This window comes from Rhincodon typus, chromosome 45 (assembly GCF_021869965.1).
Source record: "Rhincodon typus isolate 14 chromosome 45, sRhiTyp1.1, whole genome shotgun sequence".
NCBI lineage: Eukaryota > Metazoa > Chordata > Chondrichthyes > Orectolobiformes > Rhincodontidae > Rhincodon > Rhincodon typus.
Genome location: NC_063376.1, coordinates 4964300 through 4984773, shown reverse-complemented (window position 1 = coordinate 4984773; position 20474 = coordinate 4964300). Strand labels below are relative to the sequence as shown.

General features: G+C 44.8%; 1 protein-coding gene across 1 annotated transcript in view; it reads left to right on the top strand.

The window, feature by feature from the left end:
• The window catches only part of LOC109925331 (polyunsaturated fatty acid 5-lipoxygenase-like), a 173814-nt gene that overhangs the window by 48881 nt on the left and 104459 nt on the right, over positions 1-20474 (top strand). The window contains exons 6-8 of the mRNA XM_048620265.1: positions 4470-4639; positions 12023-12166; positions 17804-18007. Coding sequence (XP_048476222.1) covers positions 4470-4639; positions 12023-12166; positions 17804-18007 — 518 coding nt within the window. The remainder of the gene's footprint in view (positions 1-4469; positions 4640-12022; positions 12167-17803; positions 18008-20474) is intronic.

Below are 20474 nucleotides of genomic sequence, written 5' to 3'. Positions count from 1 at the left end.
GCTTTGGAGAGGGTGCAGAGGAGGTTCACCAGGATGTTGCCTGGTATGGAGGGCGCTAGCTGTGAAGAGAGGTTGAGTAGATTAGGATTATTTACATTAGAAAGACAGAGGTTGAAGGGGGGACCTGATTGAAGTCTACAAAATCATGAGAGGTATAGACAGGGTGGATAGCAAGAAGCTTTTTCCCAGAGTGGGGGACTCAATTACTAGGGGTCACGATTTCAAGGTGAGAGGGGAAAAGTTTAAGGGAGATATGCGTGGAAAGTTCTTTACGCAGAGGGTGGTGGGTGCCTGGAATGCGTTGCTGGCGGAGGTGGTAGAGGCGGGCACGATAGTGTCATTTAAGATGTATCTGGACAGATACATGAATGGGCAGGGAGCAAGAGGGATACAGATCCTTGGAAAATAGGCGACAGGTTTAGATAGAGGATCTGCATCGGCGCAGGCTTGAAGGGCCGAAGGGCCTGTTCCAGTGCCATAATTTTCTTTGTTCTTTGTTCTTTGTTATTTGGAGGGTTTCCCATTTCCCCAGTTTCTATCCCTTCTGGAATGAAATTGCTGTGGGAAGCTAGGTTTCAATTTATGCACTAATGCGTATTCATTGACTATCTCTGCAGCTCTTCTTACTTTTTAACTTTCTGTTCCTCAGCATGAGTTTATATCACTTCTGGAAGTGAGTTTTTGAACTCGTCTTTCTAAGATCCTCATATATCTTTTCTCTCTTTAATGCTCTCACCCATCTGTTGAAGTTGCTGTGTTTAATTCTTTCAAACTTGATGCAAGTCTGATCTGGTTCCTTTCTTATACTTCCGAACCGTTGTCTATATACTTCTGGCACCAATTCGTAGCCACTCAAAATAGCCTGTTTTACTTCTTCATGTTCTCTTGACACCTCCTCTGACAGCGATCTAAACACCTCACTCGCTCTGTCTACCAACTTTGTCTGAATTAACATTATCCACACATTCTCTGGCCAGTTCATCTATTTTGCCAATTTCTCAAAGGAAATGAAAAAGGCTTCTACATCTTTTTCATCAAATTTTGGTAATGTTTTGACATATTTGTATCTATCCCTATCAGACTGTTGGCCCTGATGAGTTTGTTCATCCACACTTCTATTTTGTACTTTTCCTTCTGTCATTTGAAGTCTTTTTGCTTCAAGTTCCAACTTCATCTTTTCCCACTTGAACATTCTTTCTTCTCTCTTTTCCCTTTCGCTCCAATTATCTTATTTACAACTTAATTTTTTCCAACTCCACTGCACTTGCCTGTTTGCTAAGTCTAAAAGTATATCCTTCCTCTGTCTTTCTAAACTTTCTTGGTAAATTTGGAAAGCATCTTCAAACCCCAGAACTTCTTTAGCAATGTTAAGAGTCATTCCCCCCACTTTTGATTTAACCAATCACAGGTAACTGAAATTAAACAGATTTCCACTGCTGGCCTAAGTTTTAAACATAGAACATAGAACATAGAACATAGAACAGTACAGCACATTACAGGCCTTTGGCCCACGATGTTGTGCCGACTTGTTATCCTACTAAGATCAATCTACCTTGCATACCCTACATTTTACTATCCTTCATGTGCCTATCTAAGAGTCGTTTAAAAGTCTCTAAAGTATCTGACTCCGCTACCACTGCCGGCAGCGCATTCCACACACCCACCACTCTCTGTGTGAAGAACCTACCTCTGACATCTTCCCTATACTTTCCTCCAATCACCTTAAAATTATGCCCCCTCGTAGTAGTCATTTCTGCCCTGGGAAAAAGTCTTTGACTATCCACTCCATTTATGCCTCTCAACATCTTTACGCCTCTATCAAGTCATCTCTCATCCTTCTTCGTTCCAATGAAAAAAGCCCTAGCTCCCTCAATCTTTCCTCATAAAACCTGCCCTCCAGTCCAGGCAGCAGCCTGGTAAATCTCCTCTGCACCCCCTCTAAAGCTTCCACATTTTTCCTGTAATAAGGTGACCAGAACTGAACATAAATTCCAAGTGTGGTCTAACTAGAGTTTTACAGAGCTGTAGCATAACGTCACGGCTCTTAAACTCAATTCCCCTGCCAATGAAAGCCAACACACCATACGCCTTCTTTACAACCCCATCAACTTGTGTAGCAACTTTGAGGGATCTATGGACGTGGGGCCTCTGTTCCTCCACACTGACAAGAATCCTGCCATTAACCTTGTATTCTGCATTCAAATTCGACCTTCCAAATGAATCATTTCACACTTTTCTGGGCTGAATTCCATCTGCCACTTCTTTGCCCAGCTCTGCGTCCTTTCAATGTCCCATTGCAACCTACAATGGCCCTCCACGCTGTCCACAACTCTACCAACACTCGTGTCATTGGCAAACTTACTAACCCACCCTTCCACTTCCTCATCCAAGTCATTTATAAAGATGACAAAGAGCAGAGGCCCCAGAACAGATCCTTGTGGCACACCACTGGTCACCGAGCTCCAGGCTGAATACTTTCCGTCTACTACCACCCCCTGTTTTCTATTGGATAGCCAGTTTTGTATCCAGACAGCCAAATTCCCCTGAATCCCATGCCTCCCATCCCATATTTTATTTAAAGACCTAGGACACTAATCCCCAAGTCTGTTTAAATGTATCCAAATCCATTCAGATCCCATACATAAACTGGCCAGATCCCCGACACAGGCTCCCAACCACTTCTCACCTAAGTTTTATTTAAAGATCCAGGACACTCATCCCCAAGTCTGTTTAAATCTGTCCTAATCTGTTCAGATATGTTCAGATCCCATTCACGAACTGGCCAGATCCCAGACACAAGCTCCCAATCTGCTATGAAGGATAATGAAACAGAAATAGAAGCTTGCCTCACCTAGTAATCTATTAAAGAAGTGATCAACAAATAACAATTTACTTATCTAACTCTAACAGTTAACAAATTAACAGAACTACTAACAAAACGATCAATTCCCCCTTAACTACTAACTGTTCCTGAATAAAACAGAAGTCTAATGGTATGCTGTTCCGATAGATACAAGATACAATTAAACAAGCTAAATTAACAAAAAAATAAATTAAAGCTTAATCTCTTGAAATTACAGCTAGGCTACATCTTCCAGAATATTCTTTGCCTTCTCTGCTGTTCTTCAGTCAGGAATGCCTTCTTCTGTTGAATTCTTGTGTCAGAAATATTAGCTAAGAGTGCCATAGTACCTTTATTTAGATGGTGCCTACTCTGAGATCTTAGAGGTTTCTAATAGAACCAGTGATTTTCTCTTTCTTTGGAGCTGATGGCTGTTGAGAGCTGTTCTCTTAACAGATGGCAGTTTGCTCTCACACCAATTTTCAAATACCCTCTTCTTTTATACCCTTGATGACCAATTAATTTCTTACAACAGGATTGGTCTGAGGTTGTCAAAACCATCAGATTTAAATTTAATTGGGCTTTGGTGTCTAGTGCCTGGTTTAAATTAATTAGCTAAATTCAAAAACCTGTTGCCTTGGTCCTATGATGCTGCTTGGCCTGCTGTGTTCATCCAGCTCTGCACCTTGTAACCTTGGTAAAAATGCTGCTTTGCCTGCTAACAGTATAGCCTTTTGATGCAATGTTTCAACTTTAAGAACTCTTGTGCATTTGCTGCTGCCTGCAGACTTTTGTTTTAAAAACATATATTTTAAAGGGACCATGCACCCATCCCCCCCCATGTCATTTTACAAACAAATTCTAACATCTGGCCTTCCAAACCACAAGTACTATACCAACTTTGCAACATTACATCACTTCAAAAGATGCATCTCAATGACTGTAAAGCACTTTAGGAGGTTCTGAGGTCATGAAACGCATTGTATAAATTCAAGTATTGGCAATTTTTTCACAGGAGTAAGGAATCATACATCTTCAGATATTATCAATGGACCGTAGCTTAGATGCAACTAAGACTTTCATATAACTCAAACATAATGTAACAAGCTATGAAGTACTATGCAATACTATTCTGTTAAACATGACAGAGTATTTCTTCTGCTGAAGACATCGTGTGGCCTTTCTTCCCCACTTATAATAACTTAGACTTACACCAATTAGTAGGATTGGTAGCAGTGAATCTATCCAATGCATCTCAGATGGTTCCAATGGAGAGGACCATAGCATTTGCAATAAATGGGCGAGTTTTCAAAATTCTTCAGAGGGCACAAGGTAGAACATGAAACTGAAAAGCTACTCTCTGCTCTGGGTTGTATTGAATCCCATTCTCAGTATCAATAAAGCCTTTTCCATTTATGACAAAAAGTGCCCACTGTTTATTCAAAACGTATTGCAGTGAACCAGAGGAGAAATGAGTTTAACCATTAACACTGAGTTGCAGAGTTTTTGTCTGGTGAGGAGGGATTGTCTGTGTTTGCAAAGGCTTCTATTGGGTTGGCTTTAAATTGTTTTTGACAGGACCTTGGTATTTCTGGCATATTAACTTTTAAATTTTCCTCTCTCTCAGTATTTGCCAAAAATCATTGGAAGGAAGATTGGTTCTTTGGAAACCAGTTCTTGAATGGCTTCAACCCAGTCCTGATAGAGAAATGCACCAAAATCCCACCAAAATTTAATGTGACAGATGACATGGTTAGGAAGTTTCTGGGGAACTCCACACTGAAACAAGAAATGAAGGTACATTTATTTTCAAACAAACATAGAATTACCAAAGTGTTATGGTACTGAAGGATGTCATTCAGCCCATCGTGTCTGCACCTACTCTTCAAGTAACCATCATTACCAAGTGCCAATCTCCTGCTTTTACTACATCTTTGTATATTATTTATATCCAAATAATCATCCAATGCTCTCTTGAATGCCTCAATTGAACCTACCTTTGCCACACTTCCAGGCAGTGCATTCCATACCCAAACTACTCACTGACCAAAAAAGTTTTTCTCACATCAGACTTGCACCTTTTGCAAATCACTTTAAATCTATGCCCTCTCATTCTCATTCCTTTCACAAATGGGAGTAGTTTCTCCCTATAAACTCTATTCAGCCTGCTTAAAATCTTTATCTCTTAGTCTTCATTTCTCCAAGGAGAGTAATCCCAACTTCTTCAATCTACCCTCATAGCTGAAGTTCCTCATCCCTAGAAGATAAAATTGCTTTCGGAGAAATTTAGAGAAGGTCTATGTGACTCATTTCTGAAATGGAAGGCTTATCTTACATAGACAGGCTTAGAATCCCTACAGTGTGGAAACAGTCCCTTTGGCCCAACAAGTCCACACCAACCCTCAGAGCATCCCACCCAGACCCATCCCCCTATAGCCTGTATCATCTACACATCCCTGAACACTATGGGCAATTTAGCATGGCCAATCCACCTAGCCTACACATCTTTGGACTGTGGGAGGAAACCCACTCAGACGTAGGGAGAATGTACAAACTCCACACAGACAGTCACCTGAGGAGTGGAATCGAACCTGGGCCCCTGGTGCTGTGAGGCAGCAGTGCTAACCACTGAGCTAGTGTGCTGCTAAGTGTTGAAAGTGTTGAAAAGGTTCAGCCTGTGTATACGCACTGGAGATTAGTACAGTTTCAATCTTATTGAAACACATTCGAGCTCGGGTGGACTGGGGGATGTTTTCTCTTGTGGAAGTAGACTAAAACTAAGGAAAAACTGTTTAAGAATGGGGAGATGGCGTGATGGGAAATACTGCCTCTGGAAGAGGATCAGGCTAAAGCTCTGGGGACACATGTTCAAATCCCACCTCAGTAGATGGTGAAATTTATATTCAATTAATACATCTGGAATTGAAAGGTAGTCACAGACACAATCATCATGTCGCTATTACACACCATTATAAAAATCTTTTTAGTTCACTAATTTTCATTAGCTGAATGAAATCTGCTGTCCTTATCCAATCTGGCCTAAGCTTGACTCTAGACTCTAAGCTCAAAGCCAATGTGGTTGATTCTTTACTGCTCTCTGAAATGGTCCAGCAAGATGCTCCTTTCAAAGAATTTAAGTAACAATCTGGCGAGAGACCTGTAATTAGGTGAAATGTGGGGCCCAGCAGTCTTGCTAAGAGAATAAGGCCTTAAAATTCCACAGTTTTGAACAAACAACGATAGACTTCAATGTCCATTAGCACAGTGATACAGTCTATATGCACAACACATGTTCTAACATACAGAAATAACATGTGGTAAATATAGGTAAACTGACTGAACACCCAACAGTGCACATTAAATAGTATGTACCTTTAAGGGGGTGACAGAGCACAGGAACCTGTGTTTTGTGTGCATAAGTCACTGAAGGCAACAGCAAAATTGAGGTCCAAGGCTTTATAACTAGAAGTAGAGTATAAAATCAAGGAAACTATGGTGAACCTTCAGCAAAGACTGGCTTGGCCTCAAATGGAGTATTCTCAGTACTACATTTTACAAGGGGTATGAAAGCACTTGTGATGTTGGCAAAAAGATTTACAAAATTTAGAAGATTTACATCCTTTTCCAGGATGAGGAAGGTCAGTGATGGTAGATTGAGAAGTTGGGATTGCTTTCTTTAGAAAAGTGAAGGCTGAGAGGAGATTGTTTCAGGGTGATCAAAATCAGACGGGGCCTGGACAGAGTAGAGAGGGAGAAACTGTTCCCATTGGTGGAAGAATCGGGAACCAAGCAGACATAGATTTAAGATGAAAGGCAAAAGAAGCATTGGCAACAAGAGATGTGCTTAGGATCTGGAATGCACTGCCTGAAAGTGGAGTAAGCAGGTTCAATTGAGGCTTGAACAGGGAATTGGATCATTACACAAAGATTAAAAAAATGGGGCTATAATGTTGGATTGTGGGGGAGTGTGACAAGGTGATTTGCTCTTGAAGAGTCAGCACAGACAATAGACTGACTGGCCATTCTCTGTGCTGTTACTGTCCTATGAATTTTTGGGATAGGGGATCATCAATCTTGTACCATAACAATCAAACTGTAATGACACTATCTCAATTGAAACGTTTACTAAGGAAAGTAAACCAACATTTAGATCCCATTGTCAAGTCTGAAAGAGCTTTGCAGTATAGGAATTACTTTCAGAGGTGCAATCACAGTTGCCAAAAAGCAAATAATGCAATTTAATTTCACATGGCAATGCCATACAGATTAGCTGCAAGGGAAAGATCAGTCAATCTGTTGCTGTTGCTCCTTGTTGGGGGTTTAAGTGTTAGCCAGAAAAGCAGGGAGAAATCCACTGCATTTCTTTACACAGAGCCATGGGGATCTTTTACATTCACCCACATGGTCAGAGCTGTAGAGTATGACAGCACTGAAAGAAGCCCTTCAGCCCATTGTGTCCACCCAATCATCAAGCACCTATCTATCCTAATCCCATTTCCCAGCACTTGGCCCTTAGCCTTGCGTACCATGGTTTTCCAAGATTTCAACTTTATACTTCTTAAATGTTACAATGGTTCCTGCCTCCACAATCCTTTCAGGCAATGAGTTTGAGATCCTCACCATCCTCTGGGTGAAACAATTTCTCTGTAAATCCCCTCTAAACCTCTTGCTTCTTACCTTAAAACTATGCTCCCTCGTTCTTGACCCTTCTACTGAAGGGAAATGTTTCTCCTTATCTGCTCTGTCTGAGTCTTCCAGAACATTGCACACCTCAATCCGGACCTCTCTCAGCCTTCTCAGCTCTGAGGAAAACAACACCAGCCTTTCGAGCTTCTTTTCATTGTTGAATCACTCGAGCCCAAGCAACATCTTGGTGACTCTCCTCTGCACCTCTCCGGTGCAGTCATATCCTTCCCATAGTGAGGGAACCAGTACTGCACATTGTATTCCAGTTGTGGCCTAATTAATGTTATATTCAGCTCCATCATAACCTGCCTGCTCTTGTATTCAATACTTGACCAGTGAAGGCAAGTTTCCCATGTGCTTTCTTAACTGGCTCATCTACCTTCCCTGCTGCCTTCAGTGTGGTTTAACATTTCACTTTGAGGGTCCAAGATTAAACCAGTAGATGTACAAGTCCTTGCTGAGGACAGCACAGGAATTTGATTCCTCCCCTGCAGTTTCTGAGAGAACTTTTTATTCAGTGTAAGTGTGAGAAAAATCTCATTTGAACCCCGTGTTCCTTAGCATCAAGCACTCTCATGGTAGGAAGTAAAAAAACCTGGAGCCAATCATTGTGTCATGGTGAGACCCTGTGGAGCTTGGACTGGCCTTGGTGCCTCATGCTCTCCCTCATCTGTTTTCAATGAGACAAAGAAAAAGAAAACAGGAGAGCATTGAGTCACAGCAGATTCTGGGAATCTCTGATCTCTTGAAGGCTTGTACAGCTGGAGGAGGTCACAGAGAATGGCATGGTGTGAGGCCATGGAGGGATTTGAAAAATAAAGATCAGAATTTTAAAAATGGAGATGTTGCCATGTCTGGAACCCATGCAGAACACAAGAGGTGATGGTGTGGGACTTGGTCCAAGTGAGAATAAAGAGCAGTAAGGTTTTCGATTGAGACAACAAGGTGCAGGGCTGGATGAACACAGCAGGCCAAGCAGCATCATAGGAGCAGAGAGGCTGACGTTTCGGGCCTAGACCCTTCATCAGAAAAGGGGGAGGGGAAGGGGGTTCTGAAATAAATAGGGAGAGAGTGGGAGGCGGATACAAGATGGATAGAGGAGAGGATAGGTGGAGAGGAAACAAACAGGTCGAAGAGGCGGTGATGGGGCCAGTAAAGGTGAGTGTTGGTGGGGAGTTAGGGAGGGGATAGGTCAGTCCAGGGAGGACGGACAGGTCAAGGGGGTGGGATGAGGTTAGTCGGTAGGAGATGGGGGTGCGGCTTGAGGTGGGAGGAGGGGATAGGTGGGAGGAAGAACTGGTTAGGGAGGCGGGGACGAGCTGGACTGGTTTTGGGATGCGGTAGGGGGAGGGGAGATTTTGAAGCTTGTGAAATCCACATTGATACCATTGGGCTGCAGGGAACCCAAGGGGAATATGAGTTGCTGTTCCTGCAACCTTCGGGTGGCATCGTTGTGGCACTGCAGGAGGCCCAGGATGGACATGTCGTCTGAGGAATGGGAGGGGGAGTTGAAATGGTTCGCGACTGGGAGGTGTAGTTGTTTATTGCGAACCAAGCGTAGGTGTTCTGCAAAGCGGTCCCCGAGCCTCCGCTTGGTTTCCCCGATGTAGAGGAAGCCACACCGGGTACAGCGGATGCAGTATACCACATTGGCAGATGTGCAGGTGAACATCTGCTTGATGTGGAAAGTCTTCTTGGGGCCTGGGATGGAGGTGAGGGAGGAGGTATGGGGGCAGGTGTAGCACTTCCTGCGGTTTCAGGGAAAAGTGCCGGGTGTGGTGGAGCTGGAGGGGAGTGTGGAGCAGACAAGGGAGTCACGGAGAGAGTGGTCCCTCCGGAAAGCAGATAAGGGTGGGGAGGGAAAGATGTCTTTGGTGGTGGGGTCGGATTGCAGATGGCGGAAGTGTTGGAGGATGATGCGTTGGATCCGGAGGTTGGTGGGGTAGTACGTGAGGACGAGGGGGATTCTTTTTTGGTTCTTATTGCGTGGACAGGGTGTGAGGGATGAGTTGCGGGAGATGTGGGAGACATGGTTGAGGGCGTTCTCGACCACTGCGGGGGGGAAGTTACGGTCCTTGAAAAATGAGGACAACTGAGATTTACGGGAGTGGAATGCCTCATCCTGGGAGCAGATGCGGCGGAGGTGAAGGAATTGGGAATAGGGGATAGCATTTTTGCAGGAAGGTGAGTGGGAGGAGGAGTATTCTACGTAGCTGTGGGAGTCGGTGGGCTTGAAATGAATATCAGTTTCTAGGTAGTTGCCCGATATGGAGACAGAGAGGTCAGGGAAGGGGAGAGAGGTGTTAGAGATGGTCCAGGTAAATGTAAGGTTGGGGTGGAAGGTGTTAGTGAAGTGGATGAACTGTTCGAGCTCCTCGTGGGAGCACAAGGCGTCGCCGATACAGTCATCAATGTAACGGAGGAAGAGGTGGGGTTTGGGGCCGGTGTAGGTACGGAAGAGGGATTGTTCCACGTAACCTACAAAGAGGCAGGCGTAGCTTGGGCCAATGCGGGTACCCATGGCCACCCCCTTTGTCTGTAGGAAGTGGGAGGAATTGAAAGAGAAGTTGTTGAGGGTGAGGACGAGTTCGGCTAAGCGGATGAGGGTGTCAGTGGAGGGGGACTGGTCGGCCTGCGGGACAGGAAGAAGCAGAGGGCCTTTAGGCCATCTGTATGGGGAATGCAGGTGTAGAGGGACTGGACGTCCATGGTAAAGATGAGGTGTTGGGGACCAGGGAATTGGAAGTTCTGGAGGAGGTGGAGGGCGTGGGTGGTGTCACGGACATAGGTAGGGAGTTCCTGGACCAAGGGGGAGAAAATGGAGTCAAGATAGTTGGAGATCAGTTCGGTGGGGCAGGAGCAGGCGGAGACAATGGGTCGACCAGGGCATTCAGGTTTGTGGATTTTGGGAAGGAGATAGAAGCGGGCGGTGCGAGGTTGGGGAACGATGAGGTTGGAGGCCGTGGGTGGGAGGTCACCTGAGGTGATGAGGTTGTGGATGGTTTGGGAGATGATGGTTTGGTGCTCAGGGGTGGGGTCATGATCAAGGGGGCGGTAGGAGGAGGTGTCGGAGAGTTGGCATCTGGCCTCGGCAATGTAGAGGTCAGTGTGCCACACTACAACTGTGCCTCCCTTGTCTGCGGTTTTTATGGTCAGGTTGGGATTGGAGCGGAGGGAGCGGAGGGCTGCACGTTCTGCGGGGGAGAGGTTGGAGTGGGTGAGAGGGGTGGTGAGGTTGAGGCGATTGATGTCTCGACGGCAGTTGGAGATGAAGAGGTCGAGGGAGGGTAGGAGGCCTTGGGGTGGTGTCCAGGAGGAGGGGGTGTGTTGGAAGCGGGAGAAGGGGTCAGTAGAGGGAGGGTTAGGTTCACGGTTGAAGAAGTAAGCGTGGAGGCGGAGGCGGCGGAAAAACTGCTCTATGTCCAAGCGTGAGCGGTATTCGTTGATGTGTGGGTGGAGGGGGACAAAGGTGAGCCCTTTACTGAGGACTGACCGTTCGTCCTCAGTAAGGGGGAGGTCTGGGGGGGGATGGTGAAGACTCGGCAGGGCTGGGTGCTATTGTCCCCTCTGGAGCTACTGGCTGTGGAGGCTGTGGGCGGAGCGACGTCGGCGTCGGCTGTGGTTGGAGTTGCGTCGGCGGTGGGCGGAGTTGCGCCGGCAGTGGGTGGAGTTGCGTCCGCGTCGGTGATGGGCGGAGTGGCGTCGGCGGTGGGAGGAGTGGGGTAGGCGGCGGCAGTAGTGGTGACGGTGGTCGCGACTTCAGTGTCGGTGGCAACGGCAGCGATGGTGTTCGCTGTCCCGGAAGTGGGGAACCCGGCAGTGGCGGATGTGACGTCATCTGTGGGTTCTCCGATAGTGGCCTCATGGCCAATGGCGGCGGACGCATTGTGGGTAAGGTCCTGGGTATGGCTGGGGATTTGGGGGGTGGAGGAAGCCCGTTTTGGGTGGTAGGCACCAGTAAGTTTACTGTACTTACGGTTTTTAGTGTCCAATAAAGCTGAGTAGAATTGTGAGTTCAGGTTGTGGATCCTACGAAGAATAAAAAACAGGAGAGGTCCTTTGCAGGTCTGGGAGAGGGAGGCTCTGAGCTGGGGTAGGCTTGATTGTAGTGCCAGGAGATGCTGCGAGTGTGTGTTTCAGGAGTCGCATGGAGAAACGCTTCTGAAGGATTTCAATGCTATGAATGTAGACATTGTCACGGTTGGGGCCAAATTGGGAAGGCTTGAATGTGGATTGTAGTCCATTGGGGATGATCTGGTTCCGTAGGCAGGTGCTAAGAAAGGTGATGTGGCTGTAGTACCTGGTTTGCTTCAGGACATGGTCGAGCAGTTTCAGGGCCGAAGAGATTACGAGAGATTTTCGATTGAATTTTGGTTGATGGATCATGTGAGACTAACCAGGAGAGCATCGGAATTCAGCCATTATAAGGTGATCCACATTGATGTTTTATTCAGTGTCTGATTATTGAAGTATCCTCCTTTGTGTTTGTTACAGAATGGGAACATCTACATTGTCAACTATGAGATCCTGGATGGGATTCCAGCCAGCGTAATTAAAGGTGTGCAGCAGTACATTGCAGCACCGATCTGCCTGCTTTACCGTAATGAACAGAACCACATGATACCCATTGCTATCCAGGTAGGATCTGTAGCCCCACATTGCTTCTTATTTTATGGATAATTATTACTGTGGACCACCATGTTGTATGAGCAATCCTCACCACTGCCACCATGTTGTGCAAGGCTGTCTGCATTATTTCTCACCATAGGGTAGGTTTGCAGCCACCGTTCTCTTTTAAAGTAAGGATCTAAAGAGCCCACTTGGTTTGATGTGGTCGAGGAGGACGATTTATGGTCTAACCAAGAGAGACTTTTCTTAAACAAGATGTAGTTGATTGCATGTGGGCAAGTAACTAAATACAGTAGACATTGTTATAGAGACTGTGAGGAGGAACTGAATGGTAGGTCTTAATCCTTCAAAATGTGAAGTGATTCTCCCACTAGATCTGTATGACATTAATCATACAATTAAGCTGCTCCTCAGTATTAGTTCTTTCAACTTTTATATCATTGTGCAACATCTCCCTCAAGCTTCTTTCCTCATTAATAATAAGCTGTTATCTGCCTAAGTAATTATATTTGCCACCATCCCATTTGCTCCCAAATCTCTAATTTCACAAATTTAGGCATCTGGGTGTTTCACTATTCTTTAGGAATGCATTTACTTTGGACTTAGAAGACTGTTAAGTCTCTGGGTTGAAGACTGGGTTCATCTAGGACAAAGTAGCCCACTTAAATGATACCTCATCCATTATTTTCAATATTCACTCCCTTCACCACCGATGTTCCGTAGCAGCAGTGTGTAGCATCTGGAAGATGCACTGCAGCAACTCACCAAGGTTCAGTTGACGGCACCTTCTAAACCTGTGAACTTTACCACTGAGGACAACAAGGGCAGTAGATATAGGGATCACCACCACCTGCAAATTCATTTCTAAGTCACTCACCATCCTGACTTGCAAGTATACCGTCTGTTCCTTTACTCTTCCTGGATCAAAATCCTGAAACACACTTCCTAACAGTACTCTGGGGGTTCCTACGCTTCAAGGACAACACCAATTAGAAAAGCAATGCCCCACCACATTCACCAGGGTAATTAGTGCCCTCTTAAGACTTTAATTCTGTCTTCTTGATATTTCCAGGTCTGCAACTTTGTATTAAATTGCTTCTGTGACCCTTACTGTAGCTGTACGATGTAGTATCCACTTGAATATTCAGCTTTTCCAGCTGTTGCCTGCATTAGCTGCACTCCTAAAGCTGTCCAAAAGGCATTTCTTAGTATTAACTCTTTCAAACACTTACACTTTTATACAATAGTTCCTAACCCATGGCCTTCCCCTTTGTTTCATCTGTCCAGCAGTAGAACTCTAACAACTGTGCTTTAGTTCTGACCTCTTATGTTCCTGAATTAACTTGTCCATTATATTTAACTGAGTGAATCTGTTGTTAGATCAAGGATTGTAGTGACAATGTTTTTCATGAGGAATTCTCTGAAGAGAGCTGAAGTGAGTTGGCTTTGGGGTCATAACACTTTGGGACATAAGAACAGGAGGAGGCCATTCAGCCCCTCGAGCTTCAATAAGATCATGGCTGATCTGTGGCCTAGCTCCATACGCCTGCTTTGGGCCCATATCCCTTCATATCCTTGCTTAATAGAAATTTTCCTATCTCAGAATTAAATTTAACAATTGAATTATTATCTACTGATGTTTGAGAAAGTGAGTTCCAATCTCCACTACACTTTGTGTGTAGAAGTGCTTTCTAACATCTCTTCTGAATGGCCTAGGCCTAATTTTTAGGCTATTTTCCCTTGGTTCTAGAATCTTCAACAAGTGGAAATAATTTATCTTTATCTTCCTCGTCTTTCCCTGTTAACATCCTGAAGATCTCAATTAGATCACCCCTTAACGTTCTAAATTCTAAAAAGTAAAGGCCTAATTTCTAATCTCTCCTCATAACTTAACCCCTGAAGTCATCCTTGTAAACCTGCTCTGAACTCCCTCCAAAGCCAAAACATTCTTCCTAACATTTGGTGTCCAGATCTGCTCTCCGCAATCTAAGTGGGGTCTAATGAGGGTTTTGTATAACTGCGGCATAATGTCTGAATCCTTATACTCCAGTCCTTTAAATATGAAGGCCAACATTCCATTAGCCTTCTTGACTACTTTCTACACCTGTTCATGGCATTTTAGAGAGCTGTGCATCTGAACCCGCAAGTCATGTTGGACATCCAATGTATTTAACTTCGTGCCTTCCAAAATATACCCTTTTATGGTCCAAAATGAATTACTCAGGCACACCTGAAAATGAGTGGCAAACAGAAGTCAAGATGGCAGTGGAGTGCGTTCGAGCTCCTCAGCTCGTTCACTTTCTTCTGCTTTTCTTTATTTCTTTTTCATTTTGCTTTTGCTTTTGCTTTTCCTTGTTCGTCATTTGCTGTGGCAAGGCATTAGTGAGGGGCCTGCCCAAGCATGTTACAGAATCTGGCAGCTGGAGACTGTGAGCAGGCCTTCCTGAGCATATTCCGGAATCCAGTGATTGGAGGCTACAAGCGGGCACTGCCCGAACATGTTCCATGATCCGCTTGTAGCAGTGGTAATGATATAATTGGAGGTGGTGGTGGCAGCAGGAGGAGATCAGCAACGGCAGCAGTAGCGAGACTCCAGGCTGTGGCTGGGCCCGGCCAACATGGAGATAAGTCTTGAATAAGACTTTAATACCTGGATGTTTCTTATTCCTTTTGGCTTTGTTTCCTTTATTTCTGCTTTTTATTTTATTCCAGTTTTGTAACCAAGTGTGTAACCAAGTTGGCACTGGTTATGTCAATGGAGGCGAGATGGTGCCAAAGAGTGGCAACTTTCATTCTAGTGGCACAGTGAAGGGGACTGGCCGCTGGCCCATGACAGACTCAACAAGAAGGACTGTAATGTTAGGCACTTTCTTTATTTCTTTATATTGTGTGTTTTCGTTTATTTTTCTGTGTTTTAAGATGGCATAGGAGTGCAGTGACACTAGATGAATGTTTCACTGTATTTTGTAACAAGATACACATGGCAATAAATAAATTAACTTCAACATCAAACCTGGTGAAGCCACCAAACAGGACTACTTGCACGCCAAAGAGCATAAGCAGCAAGTGATAGAGCTAAGCAATCTCACAACCAACGGATCAGATCTAAGCTCTGCAGTCCTGCCACATCCAATCGTAAATGGTGGTGGAAAATTAAACAACTCACTGGAGGAGGAAGCACCACAAATATCCCCATCTTCAATGATGGAAGAGCCCAGCACATCAGTGCAAAAGACAAGGCTGAAGCTTTCGCAGCAATTTCAGCTGGAAATGCCAAGTGGATGATCCGTTTCAACCTTCTCCAGTGGTCCCCAGCATTACAGATACCAGTCTTCAGCCAATTTGATTCACTCCACGTCATATGAAGAAACGGTTGGAGACATTGGATACCACAAAGTCTACAGGGTCTGACAACCTTCCAGCAGTAGTACTATAGACTTGTACTCCAGAACTTGCTGCCGTAGCCAAGATTTTCCAGTACAGTTAAAACACTGGCATCTACTCAACTACGTGGAAAAACATCCAGGTATGTCCTGTACATAAAAAGATGGACAAATCCAGCCCAACCAATTACTGCCCCATCAGTCTACTCTCAATCATCAGTCAAGTGATGGAAGGTGTCATTAACAGTGCTATCAAGCAACACCTGCTCAGTGACTCCCAGTTTGGATTCTGTCAGGGCCACTCAGCTCCTAAATGAAAACAGAAGCTGCTGGAAATGCTCAGCAGGTCTGGCAACATCTATGAAGAAAAAAAATCAGAGTTAACGTTTCAGGTCCGGTGACCCTTCCTCAGAACTGATGGTAGATAGGAAAACGTTGGTTTATACAGAAGATAGGGAGGGGGATGGGGTAGGGAGTAAACAATAGGATAAAGGATAGAGAGAGAAGAGCAGTTGGATAGACAGAGGATAGCAATCTGGCTAGGAGGGTGAATAGCTGTTAATGGAGACTGTTAATGGCTAACAATAGGTAATGTGTAATGGCAGGCAATGTGATAACAAGGCCTGGTGTGTGGGGTTGGCGGCTAGGACATGGGAGAGTTTAGGCTTTAAAATTATTGAACTCGATGTTGAGTCCAGAGGGCTGCAGGGTCCTCAAGTGGAAAATGAGATGTTGTTCTTCCAGCTTGTGCTGAGCTTCGCTGGAACACTGCAGCAAGCCAGAGACAGAGATATTGGCCAGGGAACAGGGTGGTGTGTTAAAGTGGCAGGCTACTGGAAGCTCAGGGTCTTTTCTTTGTGAGCAGAACACAGATATTCCGAGAAGTGGTCACCCAGTCTATGCTTCGTTTCCCCTGTATCGAGGAGACTACGTTGTAAGCAGCGAATGCAGTAGATTAGATTCTGAGAAGTGCAGGTGAAGTGTTGCGTCACCTGGGGGGTATGTTTGGGCCCTTGGATACTGGGGAGGGAGGAGGTAAATTGCCAGGTGTTACACCCCTTGGCCGGTTGCAGGGGAACGTTCTGCTCGCAAAAAAAGACCTGAGTTTATGAACAATTGAGGCCTGCCAATTTGAGTGTTAACCCATTATTCCAATTCTCTGTTTCCTGCCACTCAACCAATTTCCTATCCATGTCAGTAATTTACCCTCAATTCTGTGGGCTTCCACCTCAGCTCACAGTATCTTATGTGAGACATTAACAAAAGCCTTCTGGAAGTTCATATAAACAACATCCTTTGACTTATCTCTGTGCACCATCTTTGTCACCTCTTCAAAAACTTCTATCAGGTTTGTGAGGCGTGACATACCATTTTTGAATCCTGCCGACTCTCCCTAATTAACTTAAACTTTTCAAGGTGATCAGTTACCCTATGCTTGATTATAGACTTCAATTTCCCCCCCACAGCTTTTAGGTTAACTGCTCTGTAACTCCCTGGTTTCCCTCTGTCATCCTTAAAAAGTGAGTGACATGAGTAATTTTCCAATCTGTAGTCACTACATGAGACACCAGAAATGGCTCTAGAGGGATATAATTATGTTCTACATAAAAACAGACACCTACTGGGACAAAGCATTGGTTCAGTTCCTCAGACAGCAAGTGTAGATTTGCTGCTGTACAAACAGCATTGAGCTGTCATCTGTAAGTACTGACCCATTGCTTGTGCCCTGTCTGAAAAGTGTCCGTGACTTAAAATTCATACCCGTGATAAGAGCAGCTCCTTTTGAAAAAGCGTTCTGCCAAATTTGTTCACCATCAGTTCACATTAGTTAACGTGTTTGGTTGCATATTGCAGACTCAAAGGGCTGAATGGCCTGCTTCCACACTGTAGAAATTCTATGATTCTATTCTATGATGAGGCAACAATGTCCCAACTCACACCAAGTCCTGTTCACCCATATACAACACGCTTGCTGACCAATCTAGTGAAGCCTGAACTTTAATATTCTCATCCTTGTTTCCAATAGCGTCATGTCTCCCCACCAGTGTAACCTCATCCAGCCCAAGAAGTCTTCAAGATCTCTGCTCTTCTCCAACTCTGGCCTCAGCTGCACCCCGGATTTCGCCTACCCTTTGAAGATCATTCTGCCTGGATCCCAAATTCTGGAATTCCCAACTTAAAACCTGCCACCTTTCCCTCCTCTGTTATTGCATGATACATAGGCTTCTTAAAGCTCCATTTTAATCTTTCTTGTTGCTTACAGCTGAAGCAGATCCCAGGAGAGGACAATCCCATTTTCCTTCCCTCGGATGCAGAGCTTGACTGGTTGCTGGCCAAGATGTGGGTGCGGAGCTGCGACTTTCAACACTTTGAGCTGGTGTCCCACCTTCTGAAGACTCACCTGATCGCTGAGACGTTCAGCTTGGCCATTCTCAGGCAACTGCCGTCTGTGCACCCCATTCACAAGGTATGAGGCGTGAGGAAGAATATCGCTCCCATTTTAATTCAGGGAAATTGTAGCTGGTGACAGTAGGGAGTGGGGATGTCATTGACTCAAAGGAATTTACAGCAGGGATTGAGGCCATTCAGCCCATTGCAACCTTGCCATCCAATAAGTAGACATCCAGCCTAATTCCACTTTCCAGTTCTTTTTTTTTTCTAACCACGTAGGTTAGGGCACTTCATGTGGCTATTCTATTTCTGTTATATGTTATGAACATTTCTGCCTCTAACACCATTTTATACTCTACCACCCTTATAAACAGTGAATTCCAGATCCTGCAACAAAACATTTCCCCTTGAAATCACTGTAACTCACTGATCTCTTACCTTAAAACCATGACCCTTCTTTATTCACCTTTCGACCATGGGGAACAGGCCATTTTATCCATTTTATCCAGACCCCTCATTTTTTCCACTTCAAACCAGGATTCCCTCCCCGCATCTTCCTCTGTTCCAAGGAAAGCAACCCTTGCCCATCAAATCTTTCCCCAACACTAAAATTCTCCAGTCGAGGCAACATTCTGGTAAACTACTTCTGCACTATTTCAAGGTCTTTTTAAATACGTTTATGAGATATGAGCATTTCTGGCTAAGCTAGCCTTTGTTTTAAACTCCTAATTGACCTTAAGGTGATGATGAGCTGCTTTCTTGAACTGATGCAGTCCTTGGGGTGTGGGTACATCCTCCATGATCTTAGGAAGCGAGTTCTAAGATTTTGACCCAGTGACAGTGAAGGAATGACAACATATTTCCAAGTCGAGATGGTGTGTGGTTGAAAGGGGAACTTACAGGTGGTGATGTTTCCATGCATCTGATGCCCTTATCCTTCTAGATAGTAGTGGTTGTGGGTTTCGAAGGTGATGTTGATGGAGTCTTTGTGATCGGCTTCAGTGCCTATTGTACATGATATGTAAAGCTGGTGAAGAGAGAGTGAATATTGAAGATGGTGGATGGGGTGCCAATCAGGACTTGTCCTGGTTGATGTTGAATTTCTTGAGTGTTGTTAGAACTACAGTCATCCAGACAAATGGGGAATATTCTATCACACTCCTGCCTTGTGCCTTGTAGCTGGTGGTCAGGCTTTGGGGATTGAGTTAGTCACTGCTGAATTCCTAGCCTTTATACCTGCTCTTGTTGTCACGTTATTTACATATCTAGTCCAGTTCAGTTTCTGGGTCAGTGTAACTATCCGCGTGTTAATAATGGATGGATTCAGCAATGATAATTCTATTGAATGTCAAGGGGGAGATGGGGCATGGTGGTTACATTCAGCCTTGCTGGAGGCAGTCATTTCCAGACAGTTCTCTGGCATGAATGTTACTGCACATTTATCAGCTCAGACTTGGAAGTTTCCCTCTTGCTCCATAGGCTCTCTCTAAACTGCGCAGGGGTAAAGACAAGTGCACACAAGGATGTACTGTGCAGTGCAATCTAAAGCCCTTGCAAACACAGAAAAATTAGAGGGGATAGTGCATCTGACTACAGCCAAGGTAGCAATTGCACTTTGACTTTGAATATTGACGGACTTTCAGCTAATGGGGATACGTGGACTGTAGCAGCTCAAAAAGGCAGCTCACCAACACATTCTTAAGGGGCAATTAGGGATGGGCAATACATGATTTCTAGTTGGAGATGACCACCTCTGTAAGGTGCTGAATATCCGAAACAAAAACTGAAATTGCTTGAGAAACTCAGCAGGTCTGGCAGCATCTGTGGGAAGAAAGCAGAGCGAACGTTTCGAGACAAGTGACTCTTCATCAGAACTGGCATTCATGATGAAGAGTTTTGATGAAGAGTCACTGGACTTGAAATGTTAACTCTGCTTTCACCCCACAGATGCTGCCAGACCTGCTGAGTTTTGACAACAATTTTTGATTTTGATTCTGAATTGCCATCCTGCTTGCAAACTTTCACAGAGTCATAGAGACATACAGCACAGAAACAGACCCTTTGGTCCAACTCATTCATCACTTATACATGGACTTCAGTAAGGTGTTTGATAAGGTTCCCCATGGTAGGCTGATGGAGAAAGTGAAGTCACGTGGGGTCCAGGGTATACTAGCTAGATGGATAGAGAACTGGCTGGGCAACAGGAGACAGAGAGTTGTAGTGGAAGGGAGTTTCTCAAAATGGAGAACTGTGACCAGTGGTGTTCCACAGGGATCCATGTTGGGACCAATGTTGTAGGTGATATATATAAATGATCTGGAGGAAGGTATAGATGGTCTGATTAGCAAGTTTGCAGATGACACTAAGATTGATGGGAATGCAGATAGTGAAGGGAACGCTCGAAGAATGCAGCAGAATATAGACAGATTGGAGAGTTGGGCGGAGAAATGGCAGATGGAGTTCAATCCAGGCAAATGCAAGGTGATGCATTTTGGAAGATCCAATTCAAGAGCGAACTACATGGTAAATGGAAAAGCCCTGAG